The sequence below is a fragment of the Onychomys torridus genome, chromosome 15, assembly GCF_903995425.1.
Source record: "Onychomys torridus chromosome 15, mOncTor1.1, whole genome shotgun sequence".
Classification (NCBI taxonomy): Eukaryota; Metazoa; Chordata; class Mammalia; order Rodentia; family Cricetidae; genus Onychomys; species Onychomys torridus.
This window is the reverse complement of record NC_050457.1, coordinates 35,757,360-35,773,302: the sequence shown is the minus strand read 5'-3', so window position 1 is coordinate 35,773,302 and position 15,943 is coordinate 35,757,360. Positions and strand designations below refer to the sequence as shown.

Below are 15,943 nucleotides of genomic sequence, written 5' to 3'. Positions count from 1 at the left end.
GTGGTCCAAAGAAAAAGCCTGTTACAATGTGCATGTTTGACTTTTATTCCCTTTGCATAAGCCTTTACAGTGCTTGCATTTACACTTTCACATACTGGTAAAATGGGGACACCTGAGCAGGAGATGGCAGGATTCAGTAAGAAACAGGTCAGTGATTCTCAAGTCCAAGTTCACCAGCCTGTCCTTGGTTGGCTGAGGTCAACATTCCTTCTGTGAGGGAGAGGGAGGGAGCTGCACGGTTTCCAGGGCCAGGCTCTGGAGCCGGAATGTCTGGGTTCGCATGTCAGACCCGCCAAACTCTGTTCTCTGAGGCAAGTTACTTCCCTTCTCTCTGCCTGAGCTTCTTGTCTTTGGGGGTAATAAGTCCTGGTCTCACAGCTCAGTGTGAAGATTGAGTTAGGTAATATGCATAAAGCATGTAGACTATGGCTGAAACATGAAGTGTTATTTCTAGAATCATTAATCCTAGATTTTGGAGCCTTGGCCCCAGCTCTGAACCACCAGGGGGATTTTTATTTTAAACCACAAACAGCTGGATTGTACTCAATGGGTCTTGGAGGCACCTAGTCATTACAGCTGATAGTACCTTTACTGGCCAATCTGGTAAATAGCCATGTTTGGAAACCATCAAGAAAGTGCTGGTCACTGGTCACTCCCACCACGAGAGGGCTGAGGACAGCGCAGGCTAAAAGGCTCAAAATGATTTTTATAAGAATCATTTGCAAAATAAAATTGTTTAGTTCTATTTCCCAATCTAGTTTCTCTATCCCTGTGTGTGTCCTATGTGTTCATGTGTTTCTATGTATGTACACATTCATGCCTTTGTGTGTGTGTCTGTGTGTAGGACAGGAGTGGACATCAAGTGTCTCCCTTAGCTGCTCTCCATCTCCTTGTGGAAACAGGGTCTCTCCCTGAGCATCAAGCTCACTGATGGTCCAGGCTAGCCTGTCAGCAATCCCTAGTTTTTCTTGATTCTATCTTCCTCACCCCCAAAGCTGGGCTATAGATTTGAATGGCCATGATTTTCCTTGGATCCACACTCAGGTCTTTGTGCTTGCCTGGTAAGCCCTTCAGTGATGGAGCCATCATCCCAGTCTCTCAATCCAGTTGTCACTGTGTTTCCGCTTAGAGGACATCTTAAACCCTATGTGTTAAATTACCACCAACAAGAGAGGAGGGGGGTGAGGGACCAATCCTGTTGCCTTTGTAATAGACACCACGCAAGAAGAGCATGAATGGGGATGAGATTGTCCTCATTTGCTACAGATGGGAAATGGCTTTTGAAGCCTGGGTTTGAATCTAGTTTTTCCACTGTCTTCTGGAGGAGCTAAGCTGCTGCTTAGGACTTAATATTTGCCTCACTGCTGAGTGACCTTCCTACAGCAGTGGAGAGAAGGACCCAGTGGCTATAGCAGGCTGAGAGTTCCTGGCACAGAGATTTGTAGGAGACAAAGGTAGGTGGATCTCTGAGTTTGAGGCCAGCCTGGTTTACAAAACAAGTTCCAGGACAGCTAGGGCTACACAGAGAAAACCTGTCTCGAAAACTCAAAACAACAAACAAACAAATACATAATTGAACTAGGGTAATACTTCTTGTTTCTAATCGTCTCGCCTCTGGGTAGATTTTCCTTTCTGGTTGCGGTATGGGCAGAAGTGGAGCTGAACGGGTATCTGTTTCTTCCCTGTGTCTCTCTCCAGCAGCCATGTTTAATCTCCAGAGCCCCTTTGGTTTCCAGTGGGTGCAGAAATGGGAGGGGCATCACTTAGAGATGAACTAAGGCAGTGGCTTTCAACCTTCTAATGCTGTGACCCTTTAATACAGTTCCTCAGGTTGTGCTGGCCCCCAGCCATAAAATTATTTCATGGGTACTTCATAACTGTAATGTTGTTACTGTTAGGAATTGTAATGTAAATATCTGGTATAGAGGATATCTGGGGTTATATGCAATTCCTGTGAAAAGGGTCATTGGATTCTCTAAAGGATTGAGACCCACAGGTTGAATACCATTGAGCTAAGGACGGTATTTCTCTCTCAGCTAGCCCCAACTGAATGGGTTTCTATGTACTCAGACAGGTTTTCTTTCTCCTGTGGATCCAGTAGAGAGAGATGTTCCCAGGAAAACGAGGCCCAGGGAAGATTTCAATAGGGGTAAACAGAGTAAACAGAGAAAGATCCCATGCCATGACCTGGGTGGACCTCCAAGGCTGTGGGATGAACCCATTTCTCTAATGGGTTTCTCAAATTCTTTGTCTCTGCAGTCCCTGGCTTTCAGGCTTGATCTTTGAGGATGACATCAACCAAGACTCCACACCTATGACTTTGTTGTTTAGTTAGTGGGAGTGTTGCACCCCAAAGACCACCGAGAGACTGATCTGAATGCAAAAGCAAAGAGTCTTTAAACTTGGGCCCCTCATCTGTCCATCACAGCAGTGGACTGAGAGGTACTCCATGCAATAACAGGATGGGATTTTTATAGTGGTTAGGGCCAGGGGTCTAGAGGAATTCCAACTCTATATAGTTACAAAGCTCAGGATTGGTGCTCACTTCAGGTGAGAGACGCTTGGTTTGAACTTATTGGAAAGTTGCAGCTGCACGGGAATTGCCATCTCCTCTAGCAATCTATGTTATTGTAACTGTATCACTAGCAGACCCATTTCCTCTGATAGTCGGACATCCCATTTTTATTTTCAGGAAACTCATTCCCTCTGACAGCTATGGTATACAATCTACAACAGCAGTAAACACTCCACAGGACATATCTGGTACTTTGTTTAGTATGCCAGTTATGTTATATCATACCCTTTAGGTTATGGCAGAAAATGTCTGGAACTTGTTTCTGTACAGCTCCTAATTGTCTGGGTCTAGGGGTGGAGGGGCAGCACATCCTCCAGTGGGTTTCCCAGGGTCCGCTGCCCCCTGTCTGACCCTTCTCTAAGATGACTGCAACTCTGTCATCCTCTCAGGAACATCTCAGAGACGAGGGACAAAGTCAGACTGGCTTCGGGAAATGATTTCTTGCCCCTTTTTAGGTTCAGGGGTGGTAACGTCTTTCTGATATTTTGAAGAACAGGAGGTTTTTGTTTTGTTTGATTTTGTTTTTGTTTTAGTATCTTGAGGTGTAACCCAGTCTGGCTTTGAACTCTTAGGTAGCATAGGCTGGCATCAAACCTATGATTCTCCATCCTCCCTTAGCTTAGGATAACAGACATGTGCCATTGTGCTGGGTGAGTGGAGAGCACCATCTTCTGCTTGTTTCACTGGATTTTCCTCAGTTGCTACCTTTTGGAATCCCCTGTCTTCTCTGCCTGATGGACCAATCTGTGCTATCTAACTGTTTGATTTTGAAGGCTTCAAAACTCATTGGTTTTCAATGTTGGACACAGATATCCAGATGAAGAACATTTCCCCTGCCCCCGCTGGCCCACCACAGTCTTTCTGGGATTCAGCCTGAACTCGAAACTAGATGTCCCCTATGCAGCTTGGTGACCCTCACTGTTCTGTGGTATGGAGTTAATCTGGCTCAGTCCCCATCTGGCTCATCTCTGGACCTCTTGCTGGCCTCAGTCTTGTTCTCTTAGAGCTCCAGTGTGACACTATGGTGGCCAGAAACATTTCTTCCACCCTCTCCCCTGGATCCTGTTCAAATTGGCAGCAGCTCCAGATCACTACCTACCAGGTTTCAGGACAGCACACAAGGATCCCCAGCAGGTACTTCGTTCACCAGGAGGGCCTGGGGGTGGGGTGGGGGAGGTGGGGGGGGGCGCTGCCATGATTGCATAATAGGAGTACAGAAGCTTGCTATTAGAATCCCTGCTTCTTACCAATTAGCCAGGAACCTTGGACGAGTTATAACACTCTCAGGACCTTATTTTCTTATCTGTGTAATGGAGAGCATACCGTCTCATTCCTACAGATTTGCTACAATTTTTAGCTGAGTCAACACTTACCAGGCATTTAGGATAGCTTTCACGTGCCCACTCCCAACTTCTCTATAATGATTCATTTTTTAAAAACCTTGCCGGGTCTTATCTTTTCTGGGTTGTCCCTGATCACCCTCGGGTGATTCAGGTAGCAGCAGGGATCAGCAAGAGACATCACAGGAGCAGCTTACTTTTGTAACCTGTTCTGTTTTGTTGACTCTGCAGGCTGCCAACCCCACAGCTCAGTGATGGGGATGGTCCCCTGTAGATGTAACCGTCTTGTTAAATAAGAAACACAGCCAATTACAGAGTTAAAAGCCAGGAGGTCAGAGCAAGAGCTGAAAACCTTACCCTTCACTGCTTCTGCTGTCTTTCCTCTCTGCCAGAGAGCTACTTTTGTGTGTCTTTTCTTTTTATAGACTTTCTGTTCTGCTTTCTCATTGGTTGTAAACCCAGCCACATGACCTCCTCATCACTGCCTGTCTGTACAGACCTCCAGGTCTTCTATGGTGGGTACTGAGATTAAAGGTGTGTGTCGCCATGCTGGCTGTGTCCTTGAACACACAGAGATCCTGCCTAGCTCTGCCTCCCAAGTGCTGGGATTAAAGGCGTGCACCACCACCGCCCAGCTTCTGCTATGACTTGCTCTGACCCCGAGGCAACTTTATTAATATACAAATAAAATCACATTTTACAAATATAGTTTCACCACAGTCCCCCAAGCTAACCATCTCCCCTTCCTGTTCACTAATGCTATCTGGATGCAAGACTGTAAGGAAATATTCACATCAGGTTAGAGCATTAGTAACTTATAAAACCCCAGGGTAGTGAACCAGGAAACCCTCTGGCTGTAGTCAGGAGAGATGCAAAGATGAAGAACTGCTGGTCCTGTGGCAGGGGAAAAGGGAAAAAAAAAGAAAGAAAGAAAGGAAGGAAGGAAGGAAGGAAGGAAGGAAGGAAGGAAGGAAGAAAGAAAGAAAGAAAGAAAGAAAGAAAGAAAGGGGGAAAAAATCCATCTGTTACCATGGAGACCATGAAGAAGTCCTTCAGAGAGCTCAGTGACTTCTTTCTTTCAGAGGAAATTGCCGCTTGCCTTTCAGGAATAGTGTGTAGAGGGCTGTACAAACATAACTCTGTCTCTTTGGGACTTTGTCCTAGTGATCTGTCCTTTTTTTTCACTCTGACACCCTCTGAATGTCCCGGACAAGGGCTCAGGAAAAGCTTGGGGCGCTGCAAGGGAGAAAACCTGGACCTGCTGAGAAGTGAGAGCTCGGGGCAGGCACGGGACTTGTAGGAGGTAGCCTGGGCTCCTTTGCATTCTAGTGTACAAATCACTTATCCCTGTGTCTGCTCCAATCCCCACTGCCCTGGGCCTTAGCTGAGGATGTGGATCTGATCTGCTCAGAGTGCCTGAATCTTTGTGTAGGCTAAGGGCAAAATGCGAGCATCCCTCTGGATTATTTAAAAGCAACTTCAGTCTGAGGCTTCCCTCTCAATAACCTCCAGGGAGTGTCATGTGGGAGAAGCTCACTGTTTGGAAACCTGAGGGTCAGCAGATTTCTAAGCCAGCGTAAACATCTTTTCACAAGGCCTCCAGGTGGCTGTTCCTTCTGCTTACTAATATGAAGAAAACACAGATGGACCCGTGCTCACGAAAGTTGCAAATACAGTCTCTGGGGAGCTGAATGGCTTGAGATTCATCAGTTCCCTTGAGTCTACACAAAGGGAAATGAGTGTTCCTATCCCAGCATCCTTTGCAATAAATGGGTATTGCATGCTGCCACAGGGCTGTGTGCACAAATAGTTGTGTGCTTGTACACACCCTTTGCAGACTGGTGTGTGCCAAGTGGCAAATGGCAGGGTGGCAATCGGTGGGTCCTATTCTTTAATGCCAGCATGTGGTATTCACGTTTGTCTAAGTAGACAAACACACCTAGGCACCATATTCAGTAGCTTTAATATGTGTCCCTCTATTTCTGCCTATCTTCTTATTAAGGGGAGAACTGCATTCTCTTTACTTTCTAGAAAAGACACTTATCTGGGCCTTCACATAGGAACTTGTCCAAGACAAAGCGGTTGGTCAGATAAGGCCAGATTCAAGTTTGGTCCGACTCCCAGCCACTCTTGACCTCATTCAACCCAACAAGGGTTTTAAGTGGGTTTTGGTTACAAGGTGAGTGAAGAAATTAGCCAGAGAAAACAAGGGCAGAAGATGGAGGACATGATGTACAGTCCTGTGTGAGTGCCAGAGGTGGGTTTCAAACTGAGTCTTGAATTTTCTAAGCACAGAAAGCGAGGCACGGGGTAATAAACTACAGTGTTGCTATAATACCAATTCCAACTATTTTCTCTGGAGAAGCAGAGCAATCCCTCCCTTAGTGAATCTTTTCTCTGTGGTTTCTTATATAGGATTTTAAAAAGATGTTGTCATGAATAAAATATGACCTGATCACGAGCCAGCAGATTTTGTAAGGCTGTTTCTCATAAGGCCTGGCGACATAGGCCAAGGGCTTATTGATAAAATATGATCATGGCAGTAAACTGTGCAAAGCCCACACCAGTGGCTCTCAGGAAGGCAGCAGACCCCTCAGGCAGGTTTTCTTCATGGGTGCATCAATTGGTTTCCATTTGCCTCAGTTTCTCTTCTGTGAGGTGAGGATAAAATATATTGCATAGAAGAGCGGTATGTTAAATGGGACAGGACCTACAAAGAACTAAGAATTTTGTTCAGAGCACTACTTATAATAACCGATATCCACTGGGCAGTGGTGGCACACACCTTAATCCCTGCACTCAGGAGGCAGAGGCAGGGGATCTCTGAGTTCAAGGCCAGCCTGCTATACAGAGTAAGTTCCAGGACAACTAGGACTACACAGAGAATCCCTGTCTCAAAAAACTAAAATTAAAAACAAACAAACAAAATACCATCCTCCTTATCATCAACATCATCTTCCTCTTCTTCCTCATGTCAATATTTGCTATTAGTTTAATTCAGACCTAAACATTTGCTAAGCCAGTCTAAAGTTATACCTATGTATGAGCCGGTGAGGTGGCTCAGTGGGTAAACATGCTTCCTTCCAAGTCTGAGGACCTAAGTATGATTTCTGGAACTCACGAGGGTGAAGAAGAGAACTAACTTCTGTAAGTTACCCTCTGACTTCACATGTATGCCATGGTGTACACTCACGCATTCGTACACACACAAAGTAAATAAATGAATTTTTTAAAAGGTTGTGTCCATTTAAGAAACCAGGTTCACGTGCCTAATGGAAGAGACTCTCTGCTTCTCAGTGCAGTTGCAATGTTGGAAGATGTCTACAAAACCAGACAAAGTCTGTGTGGTAGTTTGAATGTAATTAACCCCCAAGGGCTCATAGAGAGTGGCACTATTGGGAAGTGTGGCCTTGTTGAAGTAGGTGTGGCCTTGTTGGAGGAAGTGTGGCACTGTGTGTGTGTGTGTGGGGGGGGACTTTGACGTCTCTTCTGCTTAAGCTTCACTCAGTGTCACAGTCCACTTCTTGTTGCTTTCTGATCAAGATGTAGCCAGCACCACGTCTGCCTGCATGCTGCCATGCTCCCTGTCACGATGATAATGGACCGAACCTCCGAAACTGTAAGCCACCACCTCAATTAAATGTTTTCCTTATAATAGTTGCTGTGGTCAGGGTGTCTCTTCACAGCAATAGAAACCCTAACTAAGACAGTCTGTTTTCTCGGAAAGCAACGCCAAGTGTCTGTTGATGCTCAAATACGGTTCATCCCAACGCTGTGACAAAGCATGGCTCCCTTAGCTTCTTCAAACACCTAATGCAGATGGAACTCTGCCATAAATTTTCTTGTATAATAACCACAAAATACCTTTATTTAAAAAAAAAAATCAATTTACTCCCAGAAGGAAGCCCTTAGGACAAACTGCTTTCCAGAGACTCTGCAGATAATTCAACTAACTAATTTGTTATCTATGGTTGTTAAGGGTTTGACCCAATCCATTTTGAAGAAGATTCACTAACACAAAATATTGCTTTCAAAATAGTTAATCACAGCTTTGGTTTTCATTAATTGAGTAGCATTTAACTAAAGCAGGATTTTAACATTCAGAATCATCTACCCATTTACAAGAAGGAAACTATTATCTTTGACACACAGAAGAATGTTTACTTTTCTGGGTTCAACTTACCAGAGGATGTCAGCTAGGTCCTTAGGTATAACATCCAGAAAAGAGGAAGCCTCAGCTCTTTGCTTTCAAAGTTCCAGCTATGGGGGATAGATCCTAGAGTGTCCAGAGACATTGCTATATAAAGTAAGTCCACAGAGTGGGTGGTGGCGGCTCACACCTTTCATCCCAGCACTTGGGGTGCAGGTGGGGTAGAGACTGGTGAATCTCTGAGTTCAAGGCCAGCCTGGTCTAGAGAGTAATTTCCAGGACAGTCAGAGATACACAGAGAAACCTCATCTTGAAAAAAAAAACAAAACCCCAAAACAACAACAATAACAACAACAACACACACACACACACACACACACACACACACACACACACACACAAAGGAGAAAAAAAGTCCACGGAAGAGGACATACGCTTAGATTGATTTTGAACTAATCATTTCAGAGGTTGAATGTTGCTGGAGACCTTCTCTCCAGCCCCTGCCAAGCCCTGTTAGTCCAACAACCCACTTATAAAATAAACACACAGATGCTTATATTATTTAAACTGCTTGGCCATTAGCTCAGGCCTACCATTGTCTAGCTCTTACTCTTATATTTAGCCCATTTCTATTAATCTATACTTTGCCACATGGCTTGTGGCTTACCGGTACCTTACATCTCATTTGTCATGGAGGCGGCTGGTAGTGTCTCCCTCCTGCCTTCCTGTTCTCCCAATTCTCCTCTCTTTTAGTCCCGCCTATGCTTCCTGCCTGGCTACTGACCAATCAGGGTTTTATTTATATAGAGCGCTATCCACAGCAGTTGAACCTAGCTGACCTGTGTAATTTTGATTGAAAAGACTTAATTCATACCTCAGATGTCTCTACAAATGTCATCCAAACCTAGCTTCCCCATTTATGGCTTGGAATCATGAAAGGTAGGTAGATCCTCCACCCAGGACTGTGTTTCCTGAGGTTTGTTCTATTCGAGTGTATGCAAATGACTAGTTCTTATTAGTGGAAAGAGAACAGATGTGAACCGTGATGTTTGCCTAAGGTTTAGTAAGACTGAACAAGGCATCTCTGTGCCCATTACCAGGCCAAGTGAGGGACATTCTGTGATCATTCAGGATGCTAGTGACAAGAAGGGAGATGCCTGGGTCTCTGAATCGCCATGTGGAGGGGAGCCAGCCATCACCCTGGGACTTTGATATGTCTGAGAAGTAAAACTGAACGTGAAGCACTCAAGCTTTGGGTTTCATTTACTGCAATAACCATAATTACCATAACTCAAGTAGGCATTTATCTTTCAGAATAAGTAGCTTTTAAAATTACTCAAGAGAAGCAGATAAAAGTCAGTTAAGTTCAGTAATCCAGGCAGAATAATTCCTATAAGGCATGCTTTTCAAACGTATTTTCTCAGGATGACTCTTGCAGAAACATTTTACTTTTGTAACTAAATATTTGCGCCAATTGTCAAACAAAAACAAAAACAAAAACAAAAACAAAAACCAGTCTTTCCCTCCCCTCCCCTCCCCTCCCCTCCCTTTTCCTTTCCTGAAAACAGACTGTCTCCTTACCTAGGATGTTTACTGATAGTTAATGGTCTGGGTTTGCTCTTTCTTTTTTTTTTTTTTTTTAGCTGAGGATCGAACCCAGGGCCTTGCGCTTGCTAGGCAAGCGCTCTACCACTGAGCTAAATCCCCAGCCCCTGGGTTTGCTCTTTCATTTTTAACTTTCCTTGTTGTATCAGGCTTGGGGTAAATTCTGTTACTTCTGGATATAGTCCAAGATAGCAAGTCAGCAAGCCTCAGGGATAGTTCTGGGGTTTCCCAAGCCCTTTACTTTCTATAAAAGTGTCTGAGATGAGGAAACCCTGTTACCCCCTGCCTGGAGAAAGCTTTCACCTCTTCAGACCCACAGAGCTTCAGGTCTCCATTCTTGCCCCGGTGTGCTGAGGGTGTGGCAGATAGCATATCCTCCTCACCCTCACTCCCCCCCACCCCACCCCCACCCCCCACCCCCGTGCTGCTGCTCAGGGCTCAATTACTATTAAAGGTCTGTTGTATGCAACAGAGCATGAAGAGCCAAGCCACAACACTGGTGGCTTGTAGTAGGAAATGTTACCATCAGTTTTGCTGCAGGGGCTTTCAAAATGATGGAGACAGAGGCCAATCCGACATTGAGGAATGAGGAACTCAGTGGACTGGGCCAATGTTTCCACTTGGTTTCTCAATTGTCTTACCAAATTGTGACCTCTTCAATCATTGACTTTCTTTGAGTTAATCTCTTCACATGGGCTCCATGTGTGTACCCCCCTGTTTTTCCAGCTACTGCCCTGGACTTCTGCCTTGGGCTCCTGTACCCTTCAATTCCTAGACTCTAGCTGTATGCCATTTGGACATTAACCCTACTGACATGTCACGACTATTTTACCTTGTATGATTTCCTGCAAAGCACTTGTCATTATTGGAAAGTATCTTGTTCCTTTGTTTGCTAGTGAGCCACTTGATTCCTTCATGACAGTGTCAGCTCTGGGGCATCAGAGACTGTCTTGTTCACTGTGGCATTGTTAGGGACTAAAACTCTGCCTGGTTCGTAATAAAGTCCCAATAATCATTACTCAGTTAATAACTGACTATTAGAATAAATGGATGAATTTATGGATTCCAATGATTAAAATGATGTAGCCTTTCTCCTAAAATAAAACACTATGAGGAAAGCAATTCTTTGAAATAAGAGGGGAGTAAGATTGGAGAGCATTGTGTTGAGGTCCTAACTGCGAAAATGGGTAAGTTTCAATCTTATCAGTCACGGGGTGGGGGGGTGGGGGGGGGGGGGTGGATTCCATGCCTTTCTCATGCAAGCTGGGCCTTTCCCATCTGGCGTATTGTACCTTGCTTACCTCACGTCGGGCTCCGCAGTGGCAGCATGCAGTGGCAGGCGGCCATTTTTATCCGGGATGTTGTGCTTGGCACCGTTTCTGAGCAGGCTCACACAGCCTTCAAGCCAGCCCTGAAAGGCAAGAGCCATCACACCATTATACAACACAGCCTCATGTAACACAGGTTAAGAAGCTTTCTATGGTGTGCGTGCGTGCGTGTGTGTGTGTGTGTGTGTGTGTGTGTGTGTGTGGTGGTGTTATTGTTGTTTTGGCCACTTCTTTGCTGCTTTGGCTTGGCTAAAAGCTTGTTTAAGTTGAAACCATTTAAAGACCACATGTGGTTCCATCTCCAGCACCTCAGCAGAGAGCTGAAGTCCGAGCTTCAACGTCGCAGGTTTTCTCTATGATCGTTGTCCTCTCCCACACAGACTGAGGAGATCCACTGGGATTCAACTGCTACAGTTAGGCTGCCCCAAAGATAGCATGTGACAGGGAGTGGTCACCTGCTCTGGCATGTGGCTTAGCTCCAAATAATACATAGCACCTGTCTGACTTGGATGGTAACACCCACTTCTAAAAGCTACCTTCCTAGCCCACTTCTGAGCCCCAGCCTGCGTGCTCAGCCTGTTTCCCATGTCTAAAGTGGAGGTCTTGGTTCTTCATTAGCTCATATTCTGTTTCTAATCACCCCAAGGATAACATCTTGCTTAACTTGAGTCAGTCTCATCAAAGTACTTAGATACAAAATCCACACACCCTGCCAATAGCTGTGACTCTAATGCTGATACCCTGTGGCTCTAATGATGACACCCTGTATCTCTAAGGTGAAGGCAAACTAACATTCTCCAAGGGATACACATTGTAAGGCTTTACACACCTACATATTTCTTAGGAGGCTGTGTGAATTCCCTGCACCCTAATTGTACCCATTGAAATTTGATATTATCACCTTGCTTGCTAGCGTCGGTCCAGCTGGACCATGTTTTCTATCTTATGTTAAAGGACATTAGTAGCCTGAGGCTAGCCCTGCCCAGGTTTACACTGCTTTCTTAATTTACACTTCTGTAGCTGACCCAACCTAGTTGATAACCAAGCTTGGTTCCCATTGCTAAGCAGAAGATCTCCTACATTTTTTTCTACAATTCTTGGGCTACTCAGATACTTATAAACAGACAAATAGATAAAACTCTTAGTGAGCACGTTGGTGTGATAACCTTCTATTCAAAAGCAATTTTTAGCCTTCCTCCGTGTGTGTACATAGTCCAGCCTCAAGATGTCCCAGTGAAAAGACTGAAGACTCTCTCCCTTAGGACGACAATATTGGAAGCAGCAACACCTAAGGAGTTAATGTACAGGTTCTGTCCTTAAATACATCATCAGCCTGGGACGGCTTAGCCTAAAAAGTGGGCGGGCCCTCTGTGTGTCCCCCTTTTTCTCTTCCCACTCTCTTCCCTCTGCACGGTCTCTCTGTTTCTGTTTCTCTCTCTCCCTCTCTCCCCCACCCTCTCTCTTTCCCTCCCTCTCCCTCTCCTCCTCCCTCCCAATAAAGCTCTAGAAAGGTAACCATGGCTCGTGCTTCTTCCGCCAACCAGCACTCCTCCGTCGGCATGGCTGCCTTGGGCGGCGGCCAGCCATGGACGGCGCCACTGCGCCGATTTAACCAACAGTTAATAAACTTATTGAAGAAAGAAAATAATAATATGAACAGAACCTTGTGGTTTTGAAAAGTCTACACAATAGTTGACAGTCTAGTTTTGTCCATCAAACAAGAAACACATTTGCATGAATTTGGGAGGCTATCAGCAAGAGGATCAGGAGGTAAGGGTCATCCTCTGCTATTTTAGTGACTTTGGGGCTAGCCTGAACTACATGAGACCCTGTCATAAAAATCAAAACTAAAAAACTTCATGGGCTTGGGTATCAAGTAGGGTTCTATAGAATTGGCCAGCAATTATCTGTCTTAAGTAGAAACAAATATTTGAGGAAGACCTTGTCAGTATTGACTCATAGTTTACTAATGTAGTAAACCTGTTTCTAGTTTCTAATGTCCAAGTCATTGAGTTCTCTACTTAAAAGGAAAACAAAATTGATCAGGGAACCCAAAAGCAAGGCATGCTGTGCAAACTTCAGAATTGCCCAAGATTTACATATGGTTTTTGGAAAAAGCAGATCTTTTGGTGGGGTAAGCTTTGAAACATCCAAAATATTTTGCAATGCTTCCTGGAACTCAATGTGTGTGTGTGTGTGTGTGTGTGTGTGTGTGTGTGTGTGGTTTTCTTCATTCTTTTTTCCCCCCTTCTTCTTCAGAAAAGAAATTTAAAAATCAGTGAAGATATTTGAAACCCTTGACATCATTTGGAAGCAACGAACGAGCCTCATACCTACTAGGTGCTAGCTGACCTCAGCTTTTCCTCCAGGTGTGATAAGCCCAGGTTACTGTTCTACTACTTTACTTAAAGAAAGGACAGAGGCACAAAAGGGTGAAGCGATCTGCCCAAGGTCACATGTCTCCAAACTTATTTGTACCCTGAGTCGAGACTCTGTTCGAAGCCTCTATTGCCAAACTTCTCTTAATGATCAAATCTAGACATTGCTGGATTTCACAGTGACCCTCGGAATGCTCCTCTTCCCAGAGTCTCAGCATCCAGGGGATGCTTCCAGACTAGGGGACTCACACAGAGGCCAGGCCCAGTTAAGAAGGCCATCCATCCTATCTGGTGTCATGTTACTACTTCCCTCATACAGCCCTTTAGACTGGGAAGAGCTGCCTGCAAAGTGTCTCGCCTCTCTATGATCCAAGTTGCCCCTCATAATCGATGTTTGGAGGCGCACTCTTTCCTGTCCTTTCAAATTTTGAATTGTAGAGTTTCGAGAGTCATACAATTTGTTGACTAATGACAGTCAGCTTTTGTTCAATCTAATGAAAGTCAGCTTCAGAAGCCATTTCCACCCCTTTCCCCTGCTCCTTAATCTAGATGTTCACTTTTCTTCAGCTCAGACTTGAAAGAGTTTGTAGCAAGGGCAGTTACGATGGCAGGTGCTACAAGGGAGGTGACTGAGAGGGTGGTCATACATCCGTCTGAGATTTGGGGCCTCGCTCAGCTAGCCCATGCAGAGCAGTGCTCTTCAAACTTAGGTGGGCACAGAAGTTTCCAGGGAGGTTAGTTTAACCAGCAGACTCCCTTCCTCCCCTCCCCTGATGCTATCCAAGGAGTATCTACCTCAGAACCTGCCTTTCAAACAAGACCTCCAATGGTCTTGATCCAAGAGGCCTGCGGACCGCACTTCAACATATTATGCCTAGATTTGTTTGTGAGTCCTAGAAAAAGAGTATGCAAAGAAAAAAAAAAAATAAAACGTGTCTTCTGGAGAAAATCTCTGTGGGAATTGAGCAATGCATCATTGCAAGCTCTGTGAATTGTGGCAGGAAGGGGTGGTGTGTTTGGGGAAGGGAAGTATTTGATTTCAGTGGGGCACCCTAGGGGACCTGCTCCGGGTGAATCCACCACTACCAACTGGTAGCTGCAGTGAACCGAGGAGGCAGCAGAGAAGAGTGGCCATGGTGCTGGAAAAGAAGAAAAGCAATAATGTGTCCCCCATGTGGTGGGTAGGGCTTGTTTCACATAGACTTAAGCCAGCCCAGGGAGAGTCCAGAAGAATCGCAAAGAGCATCTGAGAGGAGAGGACTAGAGGATTTTCAGTGAGTCTTAACCAAGCCTTGCTTCAGTGTTGGGCAATGCTGAACTGAAATCCCAACTATGAGGAGTGACGTTACAGTTTCTACTGTGAGCACCGGCGCTGAACCGAGTCCTTCACTTGGTGTTGCCCTTCACTTGGTGTTGCCCTATGATCAATCCTGGCATGCCCCCTACACCCAGGTCCTCCCACTCTTCCCAGTTCCCATCATTTCTCACATTCTTCAGCCTGGAACTTCCACTCAGCTAATCTCCACCTAATCGCACCCCACGGACGTTAACTGGATCTTCAAATCAGTACCACCCTCTGAGGGTGATTTATGGCAGCCTTCTTAGAAACACCCAGAAGAGCCAGAAATGTCCCAAGTGAAATTCTAATGCTGAAATAGACAAGAATATTTCCCTGGTGGTCACACCACCTCTACCTTGGATTGTGAAGGATCCATGAGAGCCTTGAGGATAATGAGTAAAGTCCAAAGTCCTACTTACTCTCAATGGCCTACTGCATCAGCCCATGGGCACCATTTTGTGAGTTGAATCCCCATGACATCTTTAGGTCCCTTGCTCTGTAGCCCCATTAACAAACATAACTTCATACCAGGTACGTTGCCAGGCATAAACTGGTGCGGCCATAGGCATCCTGGGTATTAATGTTGGCACCCATCTTCAAGAGCAGTTTCACCGTGTCCACTTGACGGCCAGAAACCGCATGCATCAAGGGCGTGCATCCTGGAATGAGACATTTCAACAGCCTTTATGAATGTTTAACTTCTGAGATTTACGAGCAGACCATCTGTCTGTCCGTTTATTTTGCTTCCCTGCAGCATAAATCCAGCTGCTGGATTCTGAGGGCCTGAAGAGATGACAATGATGGCTTCTGTTTGCGTAAGTGTTGAGTTTCTTTCTGACCTCCCTCCCCTCAGTTCTCTGTTATCCCCCCCCTCCTCCTGCCCAGGTGTCTGTAATAGTCGGTGGGTTAAAACACTTTTGGGCAGATGACCAGAACTGCCTGTTGTTGCCTCAGGGATGTGAATAACTCCAGATCTACCAGGTAGGTTTATCCCAACTGAACTGAAGTAGTGCAGAATCCGGAATGGCTTTTGGTCTACCCTGGCAAACAGGTTCAACACACTTTGGGAGGTAGTGGGTGGTAAAGCTAGGTGGTAGCCTTGGGCTACACAAATTCTCAGTAGCACCCACCTCACTGAATTCCTCTCTTTCTATATCAATGCAGCCAAAGGCATTTTGTTTTCCAGCGTGTTTTCTTTCTGAATAAAAATAGAGATGAATGGACGCAT

General features: G+C 45.3%; 1 protein-coding gene across 4 annotated transcripts in view; it reads right to left on the bottom strand.

The window, feature by feature from the left end:
- The window catches only part of Ankrd55 (ankyrin repeat domain 55), a 96,517-nt gene that overhangs the window by 50,549 nt on the left and 30,025 nt on the right, over positions 1 to 15,943 (bottom strand). For all 4 annotated transcript variants that reach the window (XM_036207185.1, XM_036207186.1, XM_036207187.1 and 1 more), the window contains exons 4-5: positions 15,244 to 15,374; positions 10,972 to 11,081 (exon numbers count right to left, since the gene is read on the bottom strand). In XM_036207185.1, the coding sequence (XP_036063078.1) occupies positions 10,972 to 11,081; positions 15,244 to 15,374 (241 nt within the window). The remainder of the gene's footprint in view (positions 1 to 10,971; positions 11,082 to 15,243; positions 15,375 to 15,943) is intronic.